This window comes from Tinamus guttatus, unplaced genomic scaffold, assembly GCF_059628265.1.
Source record: "Tinamus guttatus ecotype Peru unplaced genomic scaffold, ASM5962826v1 Tinamus_guttatus_pri_ptg000226l, whole genome shotgun sequence".
In the NCBI taxonomy this organism is placed as follows: Eukaryota; Metazoa; Chordata; class Aves; order Tinamiformes; family Tinamidae; genus Tinamus; species Tinamus guttatus.
In genome coordinates, this window is record NW_028288760.1 from 2856302 (window position 1) to 2873778 (window position 17477).

At 59.6% G+C, this 17477-nt stretch overlaps 1 protein-coding gene across 2 annotated transcripts in view; it reads left to right on the forward strand.

Annotated features, from left to right (window-relative positions):
* Positions 1–320: 320 nt before the first annotated feature.
* NOTCH1 (notch receptor 1) overlaps positions 321–17477 on the forward strand; it is a 36974-nt gene continuing 19817 nt past the window's right edge. For both annotated transcript variants that reach the window (XM_088525333.1, XM_088525334.1), the window contains exons 1-4: positions 321–432; positions 1741–1822; positions 13986–14248; positions 14738–15076. In XM_088525333.1, coding sequence (XP_088381459.1) covers positions 375–432; positions 1741–1822; positions 13986–14248; positions 14738–15076 — 742 coding nt within the window. In that variant the 5' untranslated portion in view covers positions 321–374. The remainder of the gene's footprint in view (positions 433–1740; positions 1823–13985; positions 14249–14737; positions 15077–17477) is intronic.

A 17477-nucleotide genomic window follows, 5' to 3' on the forward strand; every position in this document is an offset into this window, starting at 1 on the left:
TTCAGGGGCTGCACGGGGGTGTCCGCGGGGCTGCCCGCTCCACACGCTGGTGCCCCCGGGCGGGCCGCGCTGCTCCGCGGGGGGAGCCCGGGCCGTCCCGGGCCGCGTGTCCCGCCCCGCGCCGTCGCCGCCCTCCTCGCTCGCTCCCTCCCTCCTCCTCCTCCCTCCTCCCTCCTCCTCCTCCCTCGCCGGGCCGGCCCGGCCGCCGGGGCAGAGCAGCCGCGGGAGGCGCCGGGCGCTCGGAGTCGCTGCGCTCTCCGCGCTGTGTCCGCGGCTCCGACGGGGCGGCGCAACGAGCTCGGCCCGGCCCGGCCCGGCCGGTACCGCGCGGATCTATGCGGCTGTGAGCGGGCAGGAGCCCCGAGAGCACAGGGATGCAGCGGCTCCTCGTGCCCGGCCTCGTGCTGGCGCTGCTGCCCGCCCTGACGCGAGGTGAGGGCCGCGCCGGGACTCGCCGCCCCGTCGGAGCGGGGCCGGCCTCGGCGGCGCGGGGCTGCGCGGGGCTGCGCGGGGAGGAAGTTTGCAGCGAGCGCGGCAGGAGCAGGAGCAGGAGGAGGAGGAGGAGCGGCTGCCGCCCCGCGGAGAGCCCGCCCGGACGGGACGGTGCTGGGCGCTCCGGGGCTCGGGGACGCGGGGGGAAGCGGGCTCGGCGGCCCGGGGCTCGGCCCCTCGTGGGGAGCGGGGCCGGGGGGCCGCGGGCGGAGGGGCCGCGCTCGCCGCTCTTGTTCCGCGAGAGGTTCTGGCCGTTTTGCATGTTTTCTTTTTAATTATTTGCTCGGTTTCCTGTTTCTTGAAAGTCACCCCGCTCCCTCGCCACCCCCCCCCCCGCCTCGGCCCTCCCTCCTGCCCCCCCCCACCTCCCCCTGCCGCCCCCCCCCCCCCGCGGCGAGGCGGGTCCGGGCGCCCCCCCGTAAAGCGGCCGTCGGGGTCCCCTCGTCGGGAGGGGGACGTGGAGCCCCCCAAAAGTGGCGAGAGCCCCGGGGCTCCTGCAGGCCCACCCGGTGCTGCGGGGACGGGACGGGGCGGCCCGGGGTCCGGCCCGGGAAAACGGTGGGGCCGGAGCCGCCCCCCTGCCCTGTGGGCAGTGGGTGAGACCCCCGGGGGGGACCCCGGCCCCTCGGGGAAGCGGTTGCGTCTCGGCTGCTGGAGCTGAAAGCTCCGTGGTCTGCAGTGGCCGCGGCCGCGCAGCGATGTCACCCGAGCATCACCGCAACGCGCTCGCGGAGGAGAAGGGAGCAGCGAGCCCGGCTAGAAATCGGAAGCGATTCTGGTACTTTGAGCGAGTTGCTGTGGAAACTGTGCAGAATTTGGCTCCGAGGGCCAGACAGCGAAACCTTTCACTCGCTGCAAGTTGTGACGAGCGACTCATTTCGGTAGCGAGTCAATGATAACTCGCGGGCCCTGGGGCGGGTGGTGTCTCCCCAGTGGCATTTGTCACTCGAGGGCCTGACCCAGTGGTTTTCACCATCCATCCTGCCCTCGGGCCTTGGGCAGGGTGCTGCGGAGGCAGGAACTCGTCTGCCACCGGCCACCCGGGTTATTTTCAGGCAATCGACTCCCCGCTGGGACGTGGGGCTGCTGCCCACATCTTCTGGGCTCCTCTGTTTAGCTGGAGATGCGGATGCCTCCCTGCACCACCAGCCTTTGGCAGGTCCCCGTCGATCCCGGGGCCGTCGATCCCGGGGCCGTCGATCCCGGGGCCGTCCCGCTCCGGGGCTAACGCTGAGCTCCTCTTTGCAGGTTTGCGGTGCACGCAGCTTGCCGAGTCCTGCCTCAACGGCGGCAAGTGCGAAACTTTCCTCAACGGGACGGAGGTGTGCCAGTAAGTATGGAAGAGCCGGAGGATTTTCATCTCCCTAGCCCGAAGTATTGACGTGCGTGTTGACTTTGCTTTGAAGGCTCTGGATTTAATAGGGCGAGATGCATTTGCTTTCCTTGAGTGGCAAGAATAACCTGCTTGTGTAGGAGTCACCGCGAGTTGGGCAGGATCGGGCTTTGTTCCTAGCTGGGTGGAAAAACATGGGCAAAGGGCCATGTTTGGCTGGCGTTACCTCTCCGGGCTGCCCTGCGAGGATCACGGAGCAGGAGCGAGGTGGCAACTTGCGGCACTCGCGGGGCAAGTGGGAGGGGGGTCTGAATCCTGCTTTCTTCAGGCCCAGCTCCCTCCTATCCCAAAACGTTGCCTTTTGGTCCTTCGCACCCGGCAATTAGCAGCTCTGCTTTGGGGACATCCCCAAACACGTCTGAGGGGTCGTTTCTGGTGTGGCCACCTTCTCCCCGCAGCTCCCTGGAGCTGGTGCCAAGCGGAGCATCCAGGACTCCAGGCTCCAGGACCTGGCACTCGTGCAAGCGCTTTCTGCAAGCGGACTGGGGGGGAAACGGATGTAAAATGTAAAATGTTGGGACTCTTTGAAGGACCAAGCGACCCACCGCAGCGACGGTCGATTCACTCCAGGCTCCCAGGGAACAATAACCCAGAGAAATGAATAAGACTCCAGCTCCCTTTTTAAAACTATTCCATAAAAGAAATCTGAATGGGCAAGGCTCTGTTTTCCGGCCAGATTTCCCCTCCGCCTGCTAAACGTGCCCTAAGCCGAGAGCAGGCAGGGAGATGTTCCCACCCACCCCACATTTCCCAATAGGAAGTTCTTCTCTGTGCAGAAACCTGAAGGCATTTCCAATCCCAACCTGTTGAATGGCAGTTTTCCTTGACAATGTGTGTTGCTCTTTGCAAATCTGCCCGGGCGCCGTTACTCGCCGGGCACCTCCCACCCCCGTCCTCCAAGCTGAGCCCCCCAACCCTTTGGTGAAAATAAATCAGCAAATCAATCAGGCACATGAGCAATTTAATGGACAAAGGCTGGGTCCCTTTGTGAGCTACTAATGAATGCACGCCACTTTTTTTTGCACAGAAGCCCTTACCAACGCTTGACGCTCTAAATCTTGTTTTCTTTCATTCAGAGAGCGACAGCTGGGATTCGGTCGAAATTCGGCAGCTATTGTTAAGGGAGGCAGATTAATGCTGTGTGACTAATCATGTATGGCTTCCCAGAATGCCCAACCCTCCATCCCCCTCCCCAACCTTGCACCCCTCCTTCTCCTTGTGGTCATTCTTTCCCTTTTTTTCTTAAGTCTCTGCAACTCCTGATTTACATTTCATGTGCAGATGGTGATGGAATCTAATTAGACCTGATGTGTGAGAGCTCTGTGCAGAGGCAACGCTCCCGAAGTAGGGTTGTGGGTTGCTTTTTTTTAAAAAAAAAAAAAGAAAAAAGTTAACTTTGAAGAACTTCACTGGTAGCTGTAAATAAGTGACTCCTACAGCTGCAGGCAGCGTGATGGCTTTGCAAGTACGTGTGAGTCATTTTTGCAGGAAGCTAAGGTGCATGTTCACATTATGCTGAAACAGCCGTCCCATACGGCGTGTGTATAATGAGCAACCAAAGCAGATACTAGAGGTACTGACGGGCTGAGGAGATGCAACTCCTCGAGGTATCTGATAGCAAAATCCTGTGTTTTTTTTCACTTGTTTGAATATCTCTTTACGAGGAGTTTTGCTTCCAAGGCTCCTAAACAAAGCAGAGCCAAGAACACAGATACCAGACACAGAAAAGCTGGCACTGCCCTTTGGCGCCTGCGTGAAATGCACCATTTTGGCTGCTGGCCACATCTCCCTTCGGCCTGGCACTTAACAAAGTTTGGCCATAAAGCTCCATTGTGCTTCCCCACAAATCCAATTAGAAAGTGGAGTGAAATAAATAGCGTAGGAAGGAGAAGCTGCTCCGGTGGACGAGCGTCCTGGCGGTTGTCGCAGGAGAGAGCTGGTCGGGTTACTCAAAGCCGACTCTGATAACTCCGTTTTGGAGTTATCGGCCCTGTTGCGGAAAGGAAACCACCAGGGTGAAGTGAGGAGCTTTCTTGGCCTTTATTATTTTACAGTGATAGTTTGCAGCCCTGCGGGTTCCTTATCTTGCTTGTCCCCTTGCCAGGCAAGCCGGGACACATCGAGCTTTGATTGAATGAAGGGCACTGGGCATTGGATGGGCTGGAGGGCTTGCAAACGGAGGCGACTAATTAAACAGCCTTTGGAGCAGCTTTCCATCGTGGCAGGAATAGTGGGATTGCTGGGCGCCCTTGCGGGCACCGTGGGGCATCTCCATCCCACGCATGGCACTTGTGCCAGACCTGGAGCCCTAAAAAGTGCCCTGGCCGGGTGGCTTGGGCAGCAGATGGTGGCCGGCGGCCACAGCACTTGGGTTTCACGGGGCTGCTGAGCTGTGGCTTTCCCAAAAAGGCTCCTCTTTGACTGAGACATTTTTTTCCCAGACAGAATGAGGTTTTTCCAAAAGCTCCTCTGGGCTTGTAGTGATAGCTCCTAATTAGACTTCGGGATAACTGTGATTTTTGACTGGCATCGCTGCAAACGAGTAGGGCTGATTTTAGATTGCGGCGCCACGTGACTCGTATTCCCAGGACCTCCCTTGTTCCACTAGTTGGAAGCAGATGGCATGAAAGAGGGCTGAGTTTGGAGCCCCGCTCCACCAGCGCCTCGCTATTAAAGTCAGAAGGGCTGTGGCTGTGTTGTCGTCATCTCGCCCAGAGAGGCAAAGTAGGCTGCAAAGGAAAGGAATAAGTTAAATTACTCACTAGGTGCACTCTGAAAAGGGGGAAAAGTCAGTTTGCTAAAGTACTTCCTCTGTTTATGAATCAGAGTCGCGCCGCGGCGCGGGCGGGATGGAGCCCCTGAGCTAATGAACATCATCCCTGCCAGCTGCCATGGGCAAAGGGTGACCTGGGACATGGAAGGAGGGACCAGAGCCGCAAGCAAAGACTATTTTAGCTTAAAGCTGTTTCTGGAGACAACCAGGAAGCCGGAGGAGCGATCTGAATTTTGCAGCTCGCTCTGCCCCCCGAGTTATTCAACTGCTCAGTCATTGTTATCTCACGGCAAAGGGCGGAAGTTTCCTTTTGGTCTGATTTTTTTTTTCTCATGTGCTTTAACCCAGCGTTATTTCCATGAAATAATAACAAAGAAAAAATGCAGTCTCGGTGCTGGAGAGGAAGAGGGTGGAGTGTTGAACAATCGAGTGGAGGAAGCTCTTAAAGCACCCGCCGATGGTGATTCAGCTATGTTGAGAACCCTTGGTGGTTGTTTCATGTCTGATCTCATTCTCGGAAAGAACACGGTGGAAATGGGCAAGAGGGGGGTGATTAGAAATACAGAAGCGTCACCTGTTGCAGAATCCAGTGGAGGAGAAACTCTGCTGAGAACTTGGGCTGGTGGAGCCACTGGGACAGCGGTGGGATTTCTAACTTGTTTCTAGAAGGATCTCTAAGTCCCTCCTCTCTCCAAGGTGTCTTCCTGGTTACCCGTTGCCTTAAGTGGTCCTGCTTACCTCTACTAACTCCCCTTTGGGTTGTATTGGTTGGTCTGAGGGTTTTGGTCTTCCCCCAGTTGTTTGGATGGCTGTGATGGAGCTCCCCAGCCAGCTCTGTTGGGCTGGAGGTCACCACTGGTTCTGCTCAAGAGAAGATACCTTGGCAGGACCCTCGGGGGTGCTTGTGGCATTGAAATGAGCAGAAAAGGAAGGGACTGGCTCTGTAGCTCCCTGGGATGCAGAGAGGATGAGCTATTTGTGCAGGTTGTAATCACCTGAGGACCTGCAGAACTTCTGCAGAGTAGAGCACTGGCGTTGGCACGTGGCCTATGCTTTTATTTCACTTCGCTCCCTCCCCTCTTACACCACCCTGGTTGCAAAGGGCTGTATTTCCACCCGTGCAAGCCCCGGGTAGGTCTGTTCATTCCAGCTGATGCTGCACATGCCGCTCCCCGCTCGGAGGCCGTTCCGGTTTATGGCGTGTTGCACGAGGGAAACACGGATAAGTCATCCCGCGACCAAGCCGCCCGCCAATTAAGGGGCTGGATAACATCATCAGCAGGCAGTTAGCAAGTTTTAAAATAACATTGCTTGGAAATTAACTTGCTCTTTCCGAGCCCGGAGGTGTGGTGACCCTCGTTCTGCTCGTGTTGGAGGTGTCCCCGTCGGTAACAGCCTGCGTTCGTGGGTGGAATGTGCAGTTTATGGGGCAGAAGTGTGTTTAACTAGGGAGTAGCCGCAGGGCGCAGGGAGCCCGAGCCGGCGCGCTCTGGATCCGGACGGAGCGTTCTCCACGGCTAAGGAACCCCCAGGTCCAGGGGATGACTTTGGACCAGGTATTGGGATGTCCAGAGTCTGCAGGAGGGCTCCATCCCATGGGCATCGCTCCCATAGGGATGGGCGGCAGCGCAGGAGGGAGGCGTTTAGGCACTTTCCTCACTCACCCCCATACAGAGGGTCCAAAAACCAGCCCCATGTCCCCAAAACAGACCCTTGGGAGCATCATCCTGGGGACACGGGCACTGGGCTGCATTTCCCTGGCGCAGTGATCGCTGCCTGGTTTTGGCATCCCCCTGGCACATCCTCGCCTTCCCCCACAGCGGCCTGGAGTTAATATTGGAAAAGCCAGTTAAACGGTTAATGTTTAGGCCTTGGTTATTTAGGTTCTTGCACGTTTCCAGCAAAGAGAGCCGAGTTGCATTTTAATGGGAAACTTTCACGCTCGGTCAAGTTGCAAAAATTTATTTGTGCGTAAATCATTTTCCTTTAACAAGTTTTCACCCTAATTCCCTTCCGAAAAAAAAAAAAAACCCTGTATTGAATGGTATTTATAGGGAAATGGATTTATTAAGTTTTAATGATGCTATAACATTGCCCTTACTTAATAGATGGGGCAGGCTGCAGGCAAGCGGCCGTGCGGTGGGCTGGGAGGGCTCTGCAGAGAGGAGAGCTGCTCTCCGCCTTGCCAGGCTCCGGGGGGAGATCCGTGTTGCTTTGGGCCTGATCCAGAGTCAGCGGTGCCAAGAACGGCCCTTCTTACAGTGCTGGGCTTTGCTGGGCTGGGCTGGATCCGTCCCGGGCTTAGCAGGTTGCATGGGCTGGGCTTGCAGAGCTGAGCTTTGCTGCTGATTCCTCCTGCTTGTCCTGTCTTTTTTATGGCACTTTTGGTCCCCCGCGAGCCACTGTCTTGGTGCTTGGAGGTTTGGGCATCCGCTTTGGCTGGTGGGAGCTGTGTTGGGCCAAGGACTCATCCTGAACACTCCGTATGGATGCATCCACCAGGGACTGTTCCTGCGAGGATTAAAAGGCGCTTTTGGCGCTGGTGCCCCTGCTTTGCCGCCCGCTCCATCCCGCGCCTCTTGCCCAGGGCACCCTTGTTCATGGCCCTGCTGGATGTGTCTCCTGCAGGGCACCAACTCCATGGCACCACGGGGACTGAGTGTTCCTGAATGTGCCGTGATTTATTTCCAGATATCCGGAAATATATCCGGAATATATCACCACTGAGCAGAGTTGTGCGTGTTCATTGAGAGCAGAGGGAAGAGAAAGCCCTCACCCCGTGCTCATCCTACCTTCGCCATGGGTGCAGCTGAGCACCCTGGTGCAGAAAGCCAAAAAAAGACCCTCCCAAAGACACTGGGAGGAGGCTAATCCCTTCAAACCTTCCCTTGGCACCTGCGGAGACGTGTGGCCATCGGCGACGGATGAGGGCATCGTGTGCCGAGCTCATCCGCATCCCTTGGCCAGCAAAGAGCCGCGTCACGGGACCGGCACGGGGCGGGAGAGCGACCCGCCAGCGGGGCTGGGGACAGCCCCGGCCCCCATTAAAATGTTAGACGCAGGCCCCAAAGTCAAAAGGCGCAGGGCGACAGCCGGCGCTTTCACAGGGCCGCCGGCTCCCCGGGAAAGGTGGGTTTCCAAGGAGCGCCGCGGAGGAATGTGCCCGGGGCCGCGGCGCCCTTTGTCCGCCGGCCGCGTGTTGACACAGGGATTTCTGCCGGCAAAAGGTGCCCAAGGCGGCGTCTTCCCTCCGCCGCTCGCGTTGCCTTGGATAAACCCGACGGCGACGGAAATATCGGCCCCTGCGCTCCTTGGGTTGAAGGTTGCAAGTGCTGCTAGGTGGTTTGGGGGGGATTTTTGTTGTTTTGGAGGAAAAGCAACTTGTGCTGCTGCGGGAGAGGAGCTGGAGCCACCCTGCCCGCCCGTCCTGCTCCTGGCTGTCCCCTCCTGTCCACCGCTCGCTCCACCGAGTGTCCCCAGTGCAAATGGCTCTGCCAAACATAGGATGCTTCAACTCTTGGTAGCAGTTCAGAGCTTAATCTTGGGTTTATTTTCAGCATTAGGAGAGTGGGACATGGGGGTCGCGCATGTTCCTGGTGGGATTCTCCTTATAGGGTGATCGGGCAGCTCCGTGTGGAGCAAAAACTGGTTTTTGGGGAAAAGAGGAGTTTGGCTGGCCATGGTGAGACGGCAACAGCCGCACGTGCCGGGGCCCCGGCGCTCCAGGACGTTGTTCCAAATGGAGCGTTGCCTTCCGCAAGGGGCTGGTTGCTGCTTTCCAGGGATGTCATTGTCCAGAGGTAGCTCTGGACCCGCTTCTGTCCAAGCAATCCGCAAAAACGAGTCCTTGGCTTCAAAATAGCCGGGAACAGCGTCAGCGGGAGAGCCAATCCTGTCCTGCCAACAGCAGCGCCGTGCGGATTTGCACCGGCGGAGGATATAGGAAAAAAAAAAATTCAACTAGGGGGAAAAAAAAACTTCATGGCTCCCATTGTGGAGGGTGGGAATGAGGCGAGTTTTGTCTTGGTCTCTTCCTTAGGCATCTTTCATGTTTATTGTGAATGAAGCCCCATTGAAAAGCGACTCCTTCCCAGGTAGTGGGTTGCTGGTGCTGGTGAATAGCCGGGCCACTTTGCTTAGTAATGGGATTATATTGTTTTTCATGACAATGGGAACTTTGACTCCGCTGCTGTCCGCACTAATGTCTACTTGGGAAACAAAGCCATTTTTTTCCTTTCTCTCTGCGAGAAGAACAGTGGCTCTAGCACATTTTTCCTTCACCCCTGACCATGATCCCACTTTGGGAATTCCTTTAGTTTCTTCCCAGATGAAAGTCTGGGACTTAAAAATCTCAATTAGATGGCTTGGGCTAGGTCAGAAACGACCTGGAACAAAAAAAGAAGAAAAAACCAAAACACATCAAAGACTTGGGATTGCAGTTTGCTTTTTTTTTTTTTTTTTTTTTTTAATTAAACAAGGCTGGGATCTGCTCTTGCTTTATTAACCTGATGTCACTTGGAGGAACCTGCTGCTTTGCCAACCAAACTCCCTCTCTGAAATTGTTCTTCCCAGGCTGGAGTCCCAGGGTGTTTAATGAAGTGACACCTGGATGGGACTTTCAGAAGTGCCATCGGGAGCGGAGTTTGGGGCTTTGGGGAGCGGAATTTGGGGCTTTGGGGAGCTTTGAACGTGCTGCTGTTGCTGCAGGTGTTGGGGGGTCCATGTGGCACCTCCAAGTTGTCCTGCGTGGTCCATGGAGAAGCAGCGCATGCCCGGACAGAGGGTGCCTGGGGCCGAGCGCGTGTGATGGATGCGGGGCTGGAGAGAGCGGGATGCGGATCCTGCCTCTCCGGGACACCGCGTGCAATCTCGGGAGAGCATCGGGGTGTCCATCCCCATCCGTGCCAGGCAGAAAAGCCACCGGCACGACTGGAAAAGTGACTCCTGTGGCGGGGGTGTCTAATGGGAGGAGAAAACCCCAGCACGCCGGGTTGGGTTCGCGTGAGCGGGTGCAAAGGAGGACGCAAAGGGAGCTTCTCTGCTTGGATATCTCCCCTTTCCTCTGCTCTCGTGGCAAAGGGAGGAAACCCAAGCAGTCCAGCTCCCGCTTGGCTCCTCGGAACCGCATTTTGCATCGCCCAGGCCTTGCAGGAGCGAGCGTCCTCACCACACACCCCCATGCACTGCCTTGCACGGGACTTCCCGGCAGTTTTCCAGTTCCTTTCACCCCTTTTGAGCCCAGAACAGGCTTTGCCCCTGCCCTAGCGCTGGCCCACGCGGCGCGGGGCCGGGACGCCGCGTGGGGACAAAGCCAGCGCCGGCAGCGTCACCGCGCGCGGCCCCGCGGCGCGGGGGGGCCCGGGGCACCCGCCGCGGCAGATGGCCGCTCCGCTCGGAAAGGAAAACAGCCCAAACTCCCGAATTAGCGCGGGGTGAAAGGTCGGCGGAACATCTGCCTCGGGATGCTTGCAGTGGCCGCATTGCTGCGGAGGGCGAGCGCGGAGCCGAGGGACCTGTTGCTGGCGGGATCGGGGGGAGAAGCCGCCGGCAGACAGCGAAAGGGCAGCGTGGATGGGCTCCCCGGGCGGCTCTGCAGCTCATCCCTGCTCCCGGGATGCTCCGGGAGCCCCCTGAAATCCCGCAGGGTGTCACAAGCGGGAATAACGTGCAGGGGATGTGCGGGAGACACAACAAAGTGGAGTGGCTGAGCCGTGCAGCGAGTTGGCCGGGGCTCAGCGGTCAGAGATGTCCCCAGGGATGCGCTGCCTGACCCCTGCATCACGCTCCACGTGGAGCGGAGGGAGAGGAGGGAACGGGAGCGGATGGAGCAGGAGCGGATGGAGCAGGAGCGGAGGGAGCGGATGGAGCGGGATCGGATGGAGCGGGAGCGTTGCGCGCTCCTGTGCTGCAACGAGAGCGCTCGGTCGGGGCAGAGCTCGCGGAGCGCCGGGCACCCGCCGCATGCCGGGGCCGTGGGAATGGAGCCGCCGGCCTCCTCCCGACCTCTCCGAACAAAACGGCGCTGGAGCGAGCAGGAGCCGCGGCGCAAAGCCGGGCTCGGCTGCGGAATGGAGCCCCCGAACCCCAGGGACGGGTCCAGCCCCGCCGGGGGAATGAGTGAGCGGCTGCTCAGGACAGAGAGTTTTTATCTGCTCCTGGTGGATTCGGGAGCCGGGCACTGGTGTGCGGCGCAGGCAGGGATTTCGGGAAGGATCCTTTGGACCGGGGTGATGCCAGGAGCTCAGTGCCCTTCGCTGCGTGGTAGCTGGTTTCTCAGAGCCAGGGTGACCTTTCTGGCATGTCTTCATCCTAAAGCACCTGCCCTGCCTATATATATGTATGTATGCGCACACAAATAATATATATCCATAATTAAAGCGCAGCTTTAATGTCTTTTATGTTAATTCCCATAAGCTGCCCTGTGTTTAGTCTGCATAGCCCTCGCTTGCGAAATGCCAAGGGAAAAACCTCGCTCCTGCATCGGAGCCACGGGCCATGCAGGGGGACCCTGCACCAAGGGGACAGGGACAAGCGCTCTGAGCCCGCTCGCCTGTGAGCAACACCCCCCGGCCGGGTGTTCGTGCACAGGTAGCGCTCCGGTGCCCACGGCAGCTCCGGCAGAGCGGGCAGACCTGTCCTGAGGTTTGCAGCGTTCCCTACGTCCCGGCGTTGCTGACTCGGGGCTTTCTGATCCGGCGGAGCCGAGGAATAAATCCCCTCCCAGGCTGGCCTTGGTCTCCACCTGGTTTTTGATCTCCTGCTTTGCATGCAGGCCCTGGCTCCAGGTTTTCCTCTTCAGCTGGGAGTCTCCGAAGCGGTTGCGGTCGTTGGGCTTTTAAATGCAGCTCGGGCGGCTCCGCTCCCTGCGGGAGCTCTGCCTGGGGATGGAGCGGCCGCTTGGCACTGTTGGAATTCCTCCTTTGGCTTCGGCTCTCAGGAGCGCCCTTCCCGGCCCCCTGCCAGCCCTGCCGGTGCTGGCGCGGGGTGAAGAGCGCGATTTGGGGGTGCAGTTTTGGGGCTGCAAGGGGGGGTCCTGCACACGGATGCGTCTTCGGAGCGCACTTGCAAGTGAGAAGTTGCTGGTGCGGTTTGCACTCCTGTTAAGCAGTCGGTCCCCATGTGGGAGAGCCAGCAGCAGGGCAATAAGGGCTTCTGCTTCAAAAAAAAGCAAAGAAATTGCAATTATTATTGCAATTTTGGGGGAGTGTGGTTCTCTTCTTCCCATAATGGATTTGCTCGGGCGCTGTGCAGGATCCACCTCCACACTGCTGGTAATGGGCAGCCCTGGGTGTAAGGGTGGCTGTTTCTGCTTGGCTTTTTGGTTGGTTTTCCTCCCCAAAAGTGGCTTTGGTGCTGCATTCCAGTTTATGGGTGGAAATAGCCCCTCGGTGCGGAAGGAGCGTAGCCGGGTCGCGCCAGCCCTGCGCTGAAGCAGCTACCGGACCCTCAGCAGCGCCCTGAATTCATTGCATTTACCAGCTTTTAAAGCAAATGAATAGAAATCCGTTTAAAAAAAAAGAGAATAATCAGTGCATTCCCGTGCAAGTTGGGGGGTTTCTCAAAGCCAAAGCTGGGGCATCCCCAGGCGAAGCCGCATCCCGGCTCCCAGGTGAGTTAACCTGCTAACGAGCCCATGGTCGGAGCGGGGCAGGGCGGCCGCGCCGGCGGCTTCCCGCGCTTTTTCCTTTCCGCCTCCCTCCCTCCCTCCGCGCCAGGGATTGTTTTAAGAAAAAAAGCGTGTGTGTGTGCGCGAGGAGGAGGAGGAGGAGGCCGGGGTTAACAGATGACTGCGCACGGGGCGTTTGCAGGCGCCGGTGGCTCTCGGTGCCCGCGCGCGGCGGTGACGGTGACGGCGGCGGCGGGCGCGCAGCAGCTGCCGTGCCCTCATTAGCATGCACACCTGCTCCCCGCCGCCCTTTGTGCGCCCAGCAGATGCCCTGATTTATTATTATCCGCATTTTCTTTCCCATTGGGCCCGGATAATGCCGGCTCATTAACTCAAAATGTCGCCGGAGCCCGACAAATTCTCACACAAGCCCCAACAATGAAAGCAGAATTGGGTTAAAAAAAAAAAAAAAAACGGACAGGGAGAGGGGGAGCGGGACGGGGACGGCGCTGCCGCCTGTTGCTCGCGGGGCGGCCGCGCTTTGGGGCCGCTTGCTGGGTTTTTGGGGCTGTGGAGGTGCCAGCAGAGCTGCTGCTCCTCGCTTGCACCATAGGATGACGGGTAGTCGTGGCCCGTGTCCCCACGTCCCCAAGAGCGTCTCTGCTCATGCCCTGCACCAGCAAAGTGCCACAGATGGGGGAGACGTTTTGTGCACGGCCTGGGGCAGCTGTACGCTTTGGAGAGCGGCTGGATGTGAAAACAGTGTTGGGAAGTGCATGGAGAGAGGTGGAGGCTGCAGCGTGCGGCTTGGGGCACCGTCTGTGCACGCGGTGGCCCCCGGTGCGGGACGCCGTGCCTGGGATGGGGCCGTCCTGGCAAAGCCCCTGCTTGCAGTGCAGCCCGGCCCCGTAAACCTCCCTTTGGAGCCGGGAAACAGGAGCAGAGCTGCTGGCGGTGCCCTGGGCTGAGAGCGCCCAGCAAAAACTGCTGAGCAGGAGGGTTCGTGCCAGGGAGGCGCCGAGGGGCCTCCTCTCCAGCGTCTTTGCATGTGCAGGTGCCCTCAGGCTGCGCTCGTGTCGCTGCTCCGGTCCCCGCGGTGCAGGAGCTGCCCCCGCACCGGGCGCTCCCGTCACCCGGCCCGGCTCTTCCCGAGACCGTTGGCTCATCCCCGATGGCTTCTGGTGACAGATGGCCAAGCCGGTGGCCGTTTCGCAGGGCCCCGCAGGGGATGAAGCGCCAGGGAGGGACGCGGCGGTGCCGGGGCCGGGGCAGCCTGTGCTGCCCAGGGGGGTTCTCCTGCCTTCGGCTCTCGAGGTGCCACCGGTGACACCCACGGCACCGTTCCCGGTTCGGCCGCTCGCAGCGTGGGACGAGTCGCGTCCCCTCGGTTTCCTCCTCAGCAAGAGGATGGGGGACAAAAAGCAGTTTGTGGTGAAAAGCAGGATGGAGGCTGCGGTTTTGCAAGTCTGAGCAGGCCCCTTGATGGGGGAAGCCTTTGTCAGAGGCTCCTCTTTAATCTTGCTCGTCTCTCAAGGCACAGCTCAGCGGGACGGAGCCTTTCGGGTGCCAGAACAGACGTGCAGGGCCGGGAGGGCTGCAAGGAGCGGTGGTGCCTGCTACCCCGGGCATCCCTGTCCCGGGCATCCCGCGGGTTTGGGGACCGGGGACAGCATCGGAGAGGCCGCGGGCGGGTTGTGACGGCATCCCCGTGTCTCGCGCAGGTGTCCCAGCGCCCACGTGGGCGAGCGGTGCCAGCTGCCCAACCCCTGCGCCAGCTCCCCGTGCAAGAACGCGGGCACGTGCACGGCCGTGGTGCGCGGCGGCACCGTGGACTACACGTGCGCCTGCCGCGTGGGCTTCTCCGACGAGCTCTGCCTGACGCCCCGCGAGAACGCCTGCCTCAGCAGCCCCTGCCGCAACGGCGGCACCTGCGACCTGCTCACGCTCAGCGAGTACAAGTGCCGCTGCCCGCCCGGATGGTCAGGTGAGGGGCGGCCACGGCCCCGCGCCGCACGGGGGGACGTCCGTGGAGGCCCCGGCTCTGCTAGTCCCCAAAGAGAAAGGGTTTGGGGTGGGGGGAGTTAATTGGACTCCCTATAACGTGCTTGGCCCCAGCATGGTTTGGAAAACCTGGAAATCTCCAGGTTTCTCCAGTGCAAGGGTCCCCCTCCTTGCAGCCTGAGCATCCTCGTCCTACTGATGGGACAGGAGGAAAGGGCCTCAAGTTGCACCAGGGGAGGTTCAGGTTAGATATTAGGAAGAATTTCTACAAGAGTAGTCAAGCGTTGGAACAGGCTGCCCAGGAAAGTGGTGGAGTCCCTGGCAGCGTTCAAGAAACGTGTGGATGAGGAACTTAGGGACACGGTTTAGCAGGGTGATGTTGAGGGACTCACGGTTGGACTCGATGATCTCGAAGGTCTTTTCCAACCATAATGAGTCTGTGATCCTTGCTCTGCTCCTCCTCGCTCCGCAGGTAAAACGTGCCAGCAGGCCGACCCGTGCGCCTCCAACCCCTGCGCCAACGGCGGGCAGTGCGTGCCCTTCGAGGCCCACTACGTGTGCCGCTGCACGGCCGGCTTCCACGGCGCCAACTGCAAGCAGGACGTCAACGAGTGCAACCTCTCGCCCGCCGTGTGCAAGAACGGCGGCAGCTGCACCAACGAGGTGGGCACCTACCAGTGCTCCTGCAAGCCGGCCTACACCGGGCAGAACTGCGAGCACCTCTACGTGCCCTGCAACCCGTCGCCGTGCCAGAACGGGGGCACCTGCCGCCAGACCGGTGACACCACCTACGACTGCACGTGTCTGCCAGGTAGGGGCTGCCTTGCAGCCGCGGGCCGTGCGGTTGCAACCCCAAGGAACCGGGCAGAGCCCGGGGTCCCTTTTGCAGCAACTTGGACCTGCATGGTGTTTGGCGAGCTGCCGTGGCCTGGGCTTTTTATAATATGCAGGGACCAAAGAGCATTTCAAGAAGGTTAAATGCCTGCTCCAAACCTGCTCCCTCTGCATGCTCCAGGGTGAAATGCTGCCCGCTCGGCCGCAGCGGCGCCGAGCAGAGCGCTCGGGCACCGGCACGGCACAAAGCACAGAAGGGCTTTGGGCCAGCTGTTTTGTTTGAGCTGACATTTGTCTTAGGAAGTGGGTTTTCCTCCCGCTCTCCGCGGACCGTCACGGTGCGGAAAGTTCAGCAAATCGGTAGAACTTTCCCTCGACGAGCGGTGCCAAATCCTGCTGCTCTGGGGAAGGGCAGGAACGCGGAGCGGCTGGAGCACGGCTGCAGCCGGAGCGCTCGGGAAGACGCTGGGCAGCTGTCCCTTAAGAAGAGAGGTCATCTGGGGGCTCTCTGAACACGGTGATTCACCAAAATAGCTCGTCCAAAACAACCGTTTCAGCAGAGGCCCCTGTGCGGATGCTCATATTCCAGAATAAGAGTGCCTTTTTCCGCTTTAGCTTAATCCGCTTCCAGAGTGGAATAATTATCCAGGAATGGCTATTTTGGTGTTGGCTTCCGAGTGCGAGCGGAGTTGGGAGAGACCCTCGCCGCGCTCGCTGGGGCAGCGCAGGAAGGCGCCCGGCGGCTGGAAGCGCACGCGGGGAACACACGGAATATCCCCGGGATATCCCTGCGAGCCGGCCGGGAGAAAAGAGCCTGTGAAAACGTCCCCTTCTGCCGCGGGGCTGGGGTTTGCAGTGCGGTTGGGACAGCGGGATGACCTGGCCGGGTGAGGGACGAAGCCGTCGAGCTGCTGGCGGGGACGCTGCTCGGGGCGCCCGGGCTTTGTTTGCAGCAGGATTAATCTCGCCGGCCTCCTCCACCTGCCCGCGGCAGACGCCGAGAGGAAGCATCTGGCCTCCCCCTCGGGAAGACGCTATCGGCAGCGTGAAGCTGCCTGAGAAACCCTCACAACAGCTCGAGCGTCGCTTTGATCGCCTGTTGTCACCCGCAGCCCCTCCGCGGCGGGTCCCTGTGTCCCTGCGGTTGAAGGTTGACCCGGGAGCTGCCTGTGGCCCTGAGCAGGGCCAGGGCAGCGGGCACAAGGCAGCGGGCAGGCTTGCCCCATAGGAGAGTCATCGAGCTCTGCAATGAGGCTCAGGAGTCAGGGGGTTCATCCCCTCACCAAGTTTGGGCTATAATTCAGGAAACTCTTTATATCCACCCTTTGCAGGTGCCTCACTGACAAGGTGCTTTTCCCAGAGCAACCAAAGCGTTTGGGGGAATACTCTGGGGAAGCGGGAATGCTTGGGAAAGGGGAAACCCTGCCGAAGCGGGGGAGGTCGGTGCTTTCACACCCAGCTGTGGCTTCGGGAGCTGCTTCCAGGACGTTCGCGCCCTGCGTGAGCTGGTTTGCGTCCCGCCACGGGGCACAGCCCCGCGGGACGCGCGGGACGGCTCCGGAGGGAGCGCGGGATCGGGATCCTGCAGGCAGGCGCCTCGCTGCACGGGCTGCATCGGGTTCTGGCAGCGGCACGACGGACCGGGGGCCGTTTCGCATGATAAGGGAGTGATTGATATCCTGGTATGTGGCGCGGCGGATTGGAAAACAATGTCCCCTTTTCATTTCCAGAGAAGCCTGACTGTACCGGGTTTCTTAAAGTTAAACTAATCTCGTCCGCTTTATCGTGCCATCACTGCCGAATGCAACCCTGAGTTTAAAGTAATTGCAGTACTAATTACTCACTGGGATGGTTCAAAATGAGTTAATCCTGGTATCTAAGACACTGCCAGTTATTGCTGTTCGGTCTCGGCCGGGCCGTTTAAAAACGAGGCGCAACTCGGCGTTATCTGCTTTGGAGTCCTACCAGCAGTCATAAATAACTGTTATTGCTTCTCATGCGGTGGGGCTGACGCTAGCAAGGGGGAAGCGCAGTCCTTAAGAGAGAGATAGGGACAAAAACCCCCGCGGGGAGCCGGGGCCTTGGGTCGGGCGCCAGGCTCCCCACTCCTCCCGCTCGGCCTGGCCCTGGCGCACGAGCCCGTGCACCTTGATCCCTCTGCCCGTAAAACAGAGGTGAGCGCGTTAAGCTGTTCCTGCTGGTGTAAACAGCCCGGGTCTGATTTTCCGAAGGCCTTTGAACACCCCGGGGCGCAGGCGCGATCGGGGCGGTTGGCACCGGGGCGAGGGTGCAGCCGGCTGCTCCTGCAGAAGCTCCAGGAACCGGCACGCTCCATCCCGGCCAAAGCGTTTCCGTGGAAAGGCACCATCCGGAGAGCT